Source organism: Antennarius striatus, chromosome 4 (assembly GCF_040054535.1).
Source record: "Antennarius striatus isolate MH-2024 chromosome 4, ASM4005453v1, whole genome shotgun sequence".
NCBI classification, from domain to species: domain Eukaryota; kingdom Metazoa; phylum Chordata; class Actinopteri; order Lophiiformes; family Antennariidae; genus Antennarius; species Antennarius striatus.
In genome coordinates, this window is record NC_090779.1 from 11,825,001 (window position 1) to 11,835,053 (window position 10,053).

Here is a 10,053-nt window from a genome sequence, read left to right on the forward strand (position 1 = left end):
GATGACATGGTACACCCACTGAAGTAAGTATGTTTAATAGGTTCCATTTGGGTGCATCAGTAATTGGTCAAATATGAGGTGTTGTTATGTGTAACAATACCCTGTTGTCACACAGAGTTTCTCTTGAAGACCTGTACAATGGCAAAACTACAAAACTGCAGCTCAGTAAGAACGCTCTCTGTGGCGCTTGCAATGGGTGAGTTTGCCTCAAGTGCTTTATTTTAATGTTTAAGGAAAACAAATCAATTTATATTCTCAAAACTCTTTAGAATATTTCAATTTCTATAATGTTCCTTAACATAGAAATTATTGTCAACAATGCTAATGCTTTATTGCTTCTATTGTAGTCAGGGGGGTAAGGCAGGAGCAGTGCAGAAGTGTGTGGCATGCCGAGGACGGGGTATGAGAATCATGATTAGACAACTGGCTCCCGGGATGGTCCAACAGATGCAGTCAGTCTGCACGGATTGCAATGGAGAAGGTAATATGTTCACACACACTGACTGCACTTTTAAAAGACATGGGCAGTGTACAAAAACAAACATAACACAATTTGGACATTGACCAATCTTTGTGTGTTGTTTAGGTGAAGTGATAAGCGAGAAGGACCGCTGCAGAAAATGTGAGGGTCACAAGGTTTGTAAGGAAACTAAACTTCTGGAGGTTCACGTGGACAAAGGCATGAAACATGGACAGAAGATCACATTCTCCGGGGAAGCTGACCAAGCACCAGGTGTTGAACCAGGAGATATCGTCCTGGTGCTTCAAGAGAAAGAACATGAGGTAAAAACGGCTGTATTCTTATATGTCAATGAAGTCTCATCACTATATTGTCATAGGTATAAAAGTACCCAATTTTAGGGGATCTTGACATTAGTGTTGTTGTTAATCTAATCAACATTTGGGATTTAAATGTAAATCAGGATTTCCGCCGTGAAGGCAGCGACCTCCACATGGTCCAACGCATTGGCCTGGTGGAGGCTTTGTGTGGCTTCCAAATGACTGTCACACACCTTGATGGACGTCAATTGCTTGTTAAATACCCACCTGGCAAGATCATTGAGCCAGGTAATCATGTTTTTATACCATTGTTTTCAATTGTCTGAATTATGAAACTAAAAGGGAAAAAAAGTTTGATTCAAGTGAAGGTGTTTCAAGCAGGCTTTTTTACCTGAGGTGTGAACTACAAAGCAGTGTTTCAGGATATAACAGAAGGATGATCTCCTCATGTTCTCAATTCTTTTAGCAGTTGTGATTATTGCATAATAGTTCTGTAATAAATAGTTACAAAATATTTTATTCAGTTTGTAAATTGAAAGACTGAAGTGTAAACAAGCGTCAGCCTTATACGGTGTTATAAGATACTTGTATTGTAATATTCTGTATGTCCACTCTTTTGCTGTTGTGTTTTTATGGCAGGCTGTATTAGAATGGTGAAGGGAGAGGGAATGCCACAGTACAGAAACCCCTTTGAGAAGGGAGACCTTTACGTCAAGTTTGATGTCCAGTTCCCAGAGAACAACTGGATTAGTGCTGAAAAACTGAATGTGAGTGACAATAGTTTACTATTATTTGTACAAGTTGAACTTCATTAATTGTGAATGAATGTTTTTGTTTTTTTTCTTCTAGGAGTTGGAATGCTTGCTGCCTGCACGTGCAGAGAATCCAGTGATTGCAACGGATGCAGAGGAAGTTGACCTGACAGATTTCGACAGGAGTCAAGGGTCAGGAGGCGGAGCTAGGAGAGAGGCTTATAATGATAGCTCTGATGAGGAAGGGGGTCATCATGGCCCAGGGGTACAATGTGCACACCAGTAGAGAGACTCATATGTAAATGCAGAAATACATGAACATTGCTAACACCATCCAAGACTTTACGCACATACATGCACATGTTTCTCTCATCATGATTCCCATGAAAGAGCTTTACACAAAAACATTAACAAGTACGTCCATCCTCCTCAGTTTCCTGTGCCCGTAAGAGATACTGTATGTTGGATGTGTGATGATCGTTCTTTGTTAATGGATGGTAGTTGTGATCAAATCCTCCACCCGCATATTGGTCTGAGTAAGTTCACTAACTGAACTTCACTTGGACCTCTCCATTTTCATCTTAGATTTTTACTTTCCGCTGTGGGAAAGAGCAGTGTTGTATACAAAGAAAATATTGTTGACTATCACAGAAAAGCGCATGCGGCTCAGTGTGTTACTGCTGTCAAAGTGCCCTGCTATCATAAGAGCTGACTGCATTACAGCTCAGAAAGTGTGTCCTCTGCACAGCCAGAGAGCTGCACATTAGCCCACTGCATCCTTTTAAGTCATATTTTGAAAACGGGGCAGGTTCTGTTTTATACCCAGTTGTCACATTAGTAGATCATTAAAAACCTTGTTGCAGCACCTGTTTTCTAAGTTTGGAATTTAAGCTTGTTTGTCTTTGTTGGTTTGATAATTAATATGTTGGAGGCCACAGAACTTGATCCTAAGTTGTACGCTTCATTTGATGTAAGTACACGTTTGTGACCTTTCTCTGTGTGTGTGTTTAAAGTAGTGGCTCAGTGTGCATGAGCTGCTGTGGAATGTTCAAGCTTAATGTGTTGGACTGCAGTTGAAGTAGGGTTAACGATGGAGAGAAAAAAACTATGTATATTTGTTGAGAGTCTCTCCCATTTAAACATATTCCGTCTTTTCACCAGGACTGAGATAACTGTCTTGCAGGAAAACTAGCCCTGTATTTACCCCCCCCGTTGTAATATACAAAAAAACCCTTAGAGTTCTTCGCCAAATCCTTTGACATGCTACAATATTTTCATTCCTTTAGACCTGTAAATAAATTAAGCCCCAGTCCATAGGTGCTACAGTGTACAGCAGTGTCCTGCATCTAGTCAAAATATTTCTCTCAAGTAAGAACTGGCCAACTAGCGGTGATGATGCTGCATTCACAATGAGGGTATTTAAAGGAAACTCTGTAGACCGTCTACGTGCACCTCTGTGACTCATTGGGTATGTAATTAACGCAAGGGGGATGCTATGTACACAACTGAAGGGGGTAGTTGATAAATGACGTTACTGTTGATGCATATGTTTGTCAAGATGATCATTAAACTGTATAATACACAGTCTACAGTTTACATTGATTTTATTTTATGTGGATTGCATTTTGAAGGTTACTGAGGCTTTTTGACCACAATCAAACAAAACAATACAACATTTGCACTGCTTGAAAACAACATAACCTGAAACAATGAGTTTAAATAATTTGAAGTGCACCTGGGATGTTTTGGATGAAAGTGTCCTGTTGGTGATTGGACTTAAATGAGATTTTATTTCCTTTTTAAACAAGACATGGATATTAACTGTTTCTCAATCTGCTCCATCTTCTGTTTCTCTGCTCTGAAGAGCAACTGGACCCAGAAGTTCATTAAATCCTGCAGTATTCCTAAAGATAAACAGACAAGGCAAAGTTTCTTTATAAACGCACATTTCTACCACACCAGTATTCCACAAAAGATGAAAAAAACAACATTTCAAACCTTACAAAAGTAAGAACTAAAAAAAGCTTCAGATAGAGCACAACCTTTTTCCACAGCTTGCTGTATTTCTGTGGGGTATTGGGGGGGCTGGGGACAACAAAGGGCAAGAGGCAGGATGTGTCCAGCATGGGATGCTTGTTAGGTCATTCTTTTATGGATTTAGGGTTAATTAGGTGTCAGCGACTACCCTCTACTGCATGACATGAGGAACATGAAAACTCCACACAGAGATTTCAAAGCTGGAACCTTCTCTATGTGAGGCAGCAGTACTTAAACACCCTTACGTATCGCCCCCTCCAAATGCGTATGGCTTGTGGTTGGCTTTCATTTGGGGAGTTACCTGTCTCGTTTGGACTGCATGACATAAGAGCGTTCTCGTCTCAGCTGCTCTAGTCGCTCTTTGACAAGTGTCTTTTGCTGGTCCTTATCCTCCTAAAACACAAGGTAATGCAAATTTTAGATCAACTCATCTAAGCTAGATCCTTCAGTGTTGAGTGTTTTACTTGTGGTAGGTCTTCTGTGAGGTGCCGGAGCCTGTCTGTGTTTTTCAGGCCAAGGAGGTCTTCCTCTGCTTTTCTGCTCTGAATGATTGACAGACGCTCTTGAACCTAAAAGACAAAGTAGGAAAGATGTCTCATTGGTGCCTTTCACTCACTATGACTAGACTACTCTCCCCAAAATCCACCTATCAGTAGAATGTGAAGTTATCCCAATGACACGTTATCTCACCCTCAGCAGCTGTCTCTCTCGATCTCTCTGCTGCCTCTGTTCGACCTTTCTCTGCATGTCCACCAGGTTGCGCATAGTCCTCTCTCTCTCCAGAACAGAAACTGCTTCTCCAGCTTGTTCCCTCTCCCTCAGCGTGGATTCTCTCTCTGCAGGGCTGCGGTCCTCCTTTACATCAGAAAACAGCAGATTGTCGGTGCATTGTTCAACACAAATGCACGACTGCAGGCTCACTGTGGGGAGTGAGTTAAAATTTTGATCCTCTGTGAAAGAGAGTTCAGGCTCTCTCAGGCTCCACAGCTCTGACTCCGATGTAGTGGGACCCATTTCTACTTCATGTAACCCTCTATCCACATCATTTGCTTCATTGGTCAGTCCAGAGGAGAGATCATCAGCATTATGCTTAATCTCAGGAGGGTCGACCAAGAGATGTTGCTCATCTTGTAAGGTCTCTGCTTCGTGTAAAGCATGTGGTGGAAGGTCACATACTGATACAATATCACTCTTTTCTGGTTGATCTTCGATTGTTCTTCCCTCTAATGTCAGCTATTGGAACATACAATTTTAAAATCAGATGCATGACTGTGTTTCTGAATCATTCATAGTTTACTTGCATGGTACCTCTGTTATTGTGCTGCACTGCTTTTCTTCCATGTATGCTTCAGGATCACCCGTGGGTTTCTGATCTGTTGAAGTCTCATCACGCTCTGTGTGTTCACCTACTCCACTTGTGACATAATTGGTGATTTGCATCTCCAAGCTACTCTCAGCATCCTTGCTCTGTCCTGCAGGCTGTGCCTCATAATCTGCATCATCCTCTGGTGGTCTGCTCCATGCCAGGGCAATCAAGGAGCCTTGCTTCTCATAGTCGTGGTTACTCTTTATTGCACTACTCTCCTCTACCTGAGCTGCTTCCTGATTCTGAAAAGTGTTACTTGTTGAATCTGATACACACAATATCTCTAAGTAGGGCACATCCTCCATGACTGCTCCACAATCTAGGGTTGAGAAAAATATTAAAGTTTTGGCTATGAAAGTTTGATCTGATTTCTTTGTGTTTTTACTACCTGTATAGGTGTCTTGCTCATCAATCCCATTTTCATTTTGCACTTCATTCAGCTCTGCCCCAGCACTTCTGAGTGAATCAGTAAGCAGATCTTCAAGACCTCTGTTTTGAGATGTAATTTGTTTGTTGTTGAAGGGCTGACTTGCAATTTGTTCATTGTTGCTTTTGTCAATGACGTTTCGATCAGAAGTGCTCAGGAGTATTGGTAGATTTGTATATCGCTGTGCTTGAAGTTGAAATTCTAAGTCCTCTCGCAGAGCCTGGACACATTGTGCACTCTGATAGACACACAAAGAGATTGTACATTACTGTTGAATCTCAGATAGGATGCTATGATTTCCTTGACTCACCTCCATCAGTGCTGGCAGTATGACAGACACTTGGGCCTCCTGGAGCTCTATCAGATGTGTCAAAAGGACCAGGGAACAATCCTCCAGCTGCTGCTGAAACCACTTTACTGGTTTACCGCTTATGTCAGCTTGCAATTGGAGTTGAGTATCACTGTGCATCCACAGGCTCAAATTAATTTGTTTCAGCCTTTTTATGCAGCTATTTCTTAATGCAGCTTGGTTGTGACAGTCTGCACAGGACATAGGAGAGATAGGAATACAAAAGAAAAACTTCCAAACACTGGAAAAGAAGAGAAAAGTTACCATCTTTTTGATGAATTCTGCGAACTGGTTCTTGCAAATCCTCCAGGGAGACCCCTTGTACTAACTTAACCAGATGTTCCCTCTCCTTTTCCTGAGTCAGCACCAACAACTGCAGCACTGCCTATGTGATCAGGGACAAATTTCGTTGCTCTTATAGCGCTGTCTGTTTACACTGCACCTGTCTACAGTACCTGTTCTGTTGACATGGAGATTATGCCTCTCTCTTGCTCTTCCTTTTTATCGTAGAGCCACATTGAAGCCTGCTCCACTCCGCATTGACTCCTTACATGTGGCCTAAACAGATATACAAGGGACGATTATAGGTGAAACTGAGGGTGCAAGGGGCTTAAACATCTTGTAGTTCTGAACTTGTAGTTTCTCTGCTAGATTTATTGACACACCATGTCTCCCATGACTGCTGAGCTGCCAGAAGAGCGTTGTAGGATATTTTTTCCCTTTGAGTTCTAAGAGTTGCCAACCTGATATATAAACTCAGTAGTGTCAGGCTCTTCCTGTCAAGCCTAGAATGCAAACATCAATGTGTGACTCATTCGAGGTGGTAGAGCCATCAGTACATATACTATAGTGTATGTCAATGCTGCTTGGGATACCTCCAGTGGGTAACTCCCAACAGGTAAAAACTTGACTCAATGCTTTTAGAAAACAGTTACCTCTCACCCAGGACCTCTAGTTTGTCACTTTCTTGTTGACGACGTGTGTGTAACTCATACAGGAGAGACACAGCAGACCAAGACTGCTCCCTGTAGCTCCTTAACGATGTCGCCAAACAGACGCTGCAGGAGAATCATTTTTGTTATGGTACTGCTTTTGTTTAGCTTCCATCCTGTGTCATTAAAAGTGCTTTTGCCATATTTCTATTTATTTTTATGCATAACAGAAGTTGAAGTTCTTCATTGGAACCTAAACAAAAATAATTTCCTTTTGAACAAGATACACTGTATGTTTGTTTTTCAAGCAATTGATATTGCTGTTTTTTTCTTTTTGTTTTGTTTTGTTTTTGTTGGAGGGGGTGGTAATTTCAGTTTTAATGAAGTTTGAGTATATTTTTTTTCATGTTTTGATCTCTTACCTGTAAATCCTGAATGCTCCTGGCAGTTCAGCCAGGGAGATCATGTCACCTGATTCCAAAGCTTCTTCTGCGAGAGCCTCCAGTCTCTCTTCCTCTTCGTGTTGTTGCCATGGCAGCATGCTATCCCAGACATTCATAGCTATGGTTTCAAAAAGGAAAAACACAGGGATGTAAAACAGGTGGACCATGGTGCTGTGTAATTTGAGAGATAGAGTTTTTCTTACTATAGTGCTCCTGGAGCATTTCTTTATAGAGTAACTGGGTCACAACGTCATACTTCAGTCCCACCAGCAGGAGGATCTCTGACAGGGTGATGTAGCCCCAGGCCTGGCTTTTCACCCCTAGGTTTTTGCCCTGACTCTGAGAGTACAGTAACAGACTCTGAAAGCCCTCTGATGCCAATCTAAGTGGATGAATAGAAGCACATATGATTATCATAACTAGAGTTTACCTTCTTTTCAGTTTTATTTAAATTATTTTATGTGGGTCTTCTTTTCCTTTTGGGTTTTCCCTTCAGTGGTCGCCACAAGGAATCGATTGCCTCCATCTAACCCTGTCTTCTACATCCTCTCCTCTCACACCAACTACCTTCATGTCCTCTTTCACTACATCCATAAACCTCCTCTTTGGTCTTCCTCTAGGCCTCCTGCCTGGCAGTTCAAAACTCAGCATCCTTCTACCAATATATTCACTATCCTCTGGACATGTCCAAACCATCTCAGTCTGGCCTCTCTGACTTTATCTCCAAAACCTCTAACATGTGCTGTCCCTCTGATGTACTCGTTCCTGATCCTATCCATCCTGGTCACTCCCAAAGAGAACCTCAGCATCTTCATCTCTGCTACCTCCAGCTCTGTCTCCTGTCTTTGTGGATGTGGGTGTAAATGGGCTTATTTGAAAGAGGAAAACCAAAATGTCAAGAGTTAAATTATTTTCTATTCATTCGTAGTGTTTAAAGTCTTTACGTGACTGTGCACCAAGACACACAGACACACATTAAATTAAATGTCCTGAATTTTAAAATGATTTTGGATCTTTCAGATGTTCAGTAATTGCCCTAGTTACACATCAGTTAATTACCGATAATTATGTATGTAGTCGATGTATGTTAGGTTATAAAAAAAACTCTTAAAACTTCTAAAATGTTTCATTATTTTCTGTTTTTTCTTCAATAAATTGTATATGAGGAGAAACATTTTTACCGTTTGAACTTAAGACGCTCACCTGGCCCAAGACCTCCTGGCTGACTTCTTGAGCCTCTTCATTCCCCTCGCTTCTGCATTCGGCTCTTTCTTCCTCACAAGCCTCTCGCTCTGTCCATGGGAAACCAACAATGACCATAGTTTCCACCAAGGACAAAATCTGTAATGAAGCACATACCTGTAAGCTGTCCATGTCGACAGTTGCTGACAGTTCTGGACTTCGATTCAGGTAATTCAACGTAGGAGGATCGATGACGTCTGGGTAGTCCGTTTGACAAAGAGTGTGGAGATTTCCAGCATTTAGTAGCTGGAGATCCCAGTGCAGCTGGAGATAAAGTTCACTTTTAGAAGTGGAGACAAAATCATATTTTGCTTTGTCTGTTTCTTAAGATGAAATTCAACAGAACAAAAAACATTGATTCAGTACCTTTTCCTTCTTATCTCTCTCTTTCTCCATTTCTACGAGAACATCCAACACATTTTCACCAATACAGGACCAGCTTCTGTCCCTACCTGCAATCTGAGTCAAGGAGAACAACACAGTGACAAATGAAAACATGATTAGATAGCAATACAGTAGTAGTATTTTTGATGTATCCTTCTTACCTTCTGCATGGCTGCAATTGTCTCATCAGTGTTGGGGGGACATTGAAACACTTTGCTGTGGAGGAGACTCACATCCTCTGTGGAGAATGCCGCTCCACACATTCCCAGAAGTTGACACAGATCAGCTTTATCCTGCAGGACAATGAAGACTTAAGCTGCCGTTTACAAATAGACAAGAAATGTAGTTGTCACCTAATGTCAAACCATCTTACCTGCTCCATGTTTTCACCACAGGCTGATAAATTATACAGGCTATCACTATGGTTACAGCACTCCAATGGACAACAATTGGATCAGGTTGCTTAACATGGAAAGTGACAGTGTATCTATCAAATGGGGACAATCCATGATCATGTGACATGTTAAACCTGTGTGAAAAGGGTACTGTAACATTAAACCATGAGTGAAAGTTGGTAAAAAGGTGGACCTCATTTTGTAAACATTGTGTTTAATGGTATGAACTTATTCAGTTATTACTTGTTCTTCATTTGAAACTAACAGCCTACATTTATTTCTCTATTACCTTTTAGTTGTAATTTTACTGTAATCCTTAATAAAAACAAATTGATAAAACAAGAACACCAGCAAAGACATAAAAACCGTGAATCTCTCAGATGCCCCTCATGCACACTGACTTGCATTCCTCCTACCCCCCCTGGAACGACCTCTGGATGTCAGCCTGTGGAGGATGTTCAAGCTGTTGCATTTGATCATCCAACCAACCTCCTAGGTTTTTAATGGAGTGTAGAATCAGCCTCATTGTAGGCCAGTGAACACATCTGTGCTTTATCCTCTGCCAGAGACGGGGCATGTCCTCAGTACCAATGTGAGATCATCAGCTTTAATGTCTGTCAAGCCTCATGTGATTTCTTAACGTTTTGACATTTACATGATTATGATGGTAGCCAATGGTCTATGCTTCTAGGGGTGGCATTTTGAAGAGCCGGTAAATGTTAATTCGGATTCTGGATTGTTACACGAGGTTGACTTGAACTCAAGGAATTTACCACCCTTGGGCTCACTGTGAGGGTTTTGAAATAACCTACTGACTTCCTCATAATTTCCTGCAAAGAATTAGTTGTAGCTAAGATGAAAGTAGAAACTTGTGGTTATGTAGAGATTTCGTAGTTTCCATTAAGGAAGTGCCAGTTTCCCACTAAAATCCGAAGTAAATATGTAC

General features: G+C 41.3%; 2 protein-coding genes across 2 annotated transcripts in view; one reads left to right on the top strand and one right to left on the bottom strand.

The window, feature by feature from the left end:
* Window positions 1-3,119, top strand: part of dnaja2b (DnaJ heat shock protein family (Hsp40) member A2b) — a 5,863-nt gene extending 2,744 nt beyond the window's left edge. The window contains exons 3-9 of the mRNA XM_068313951.1: window positions 1-23; window positions 116-196; window positions 348-481; window positions 587-783; window positions 924-1,068; window positions 1,420-1,547; window positions 1,630-3,119. The exon at window positions 1-23 is cut by the window's left edge and continues 204 nt beyond it. Of these exons, the coding sequence (XP_068170052.1) occupies window positions 1-23; window positions 116-196; window positions 348-481; window positions 587-783; window positions 924-1,068; window positions 1,420-1,547; window positions 1,630-1,818 (897 nt within the window). The 3' untranslated portion in view covers window positions 1,819-3,119. The remainder of the gene's footprint in view (window positions 24-115; window positions 197-347; window positions 482-586; window positions 784-923; window positions 1,069-1,419; window positions 1,548-1,629) is intronic.
* A 131-nt stretch (window positions 3,120-3,250) lies between these two features.
* On the bottom strand, window positions 3,251-5,341 carry LOC137594464 (rab effector MyRIP). Its single transcript, XM_068313952.1, has 5 exons — window positions 4,878-5,341; window positions 4,260-4,424; window positions 4,034-4,138; window positions 3,871-3,962; window positions 3,251-3,436 (listed from the first exon to the last, which is right to left on the bottom strand). Exons 1-5 carry the CDS (start codon window positions 5,238-5,240, stop codon window positions 3,361-3,363), a joined length of 801 nt encoding a protein of 266 aa, XP_068170053.1. The 5' UTR covers window positions 5,241-5,341; the 3' UTR covers window positions 3,251-3,360.
* Between the last annotated feature and the right edge of the window lie 4,712 nt (window positions 5,342-10,053).

Excerpts from the sequence above, each read along its gene's own strand:
- LOC137594464 (XM_068313952.1), bottom strand. The coding sequence starts at position 5,240 with ATGGAGGATGTGCCCTACTTAGAGATATTGTGTGTATCAGATTCAACA. Across the intron at positions 4,139-4,259 it reads GAGAGAGACAGCTGCTGAGG|GTTCAAGAGCGTCTGTCAAT; the intron begins GTGAGATAACGT and ends TTTGTCTTTTAG. Across the intron at positions 3,963-4,033 it reads TCACAGAAGACCTACCACAA|GAGGATAAGGACCAGCAAAA; the intron begins GTAAAACACTCA and ends CTTGTGTTTTAG.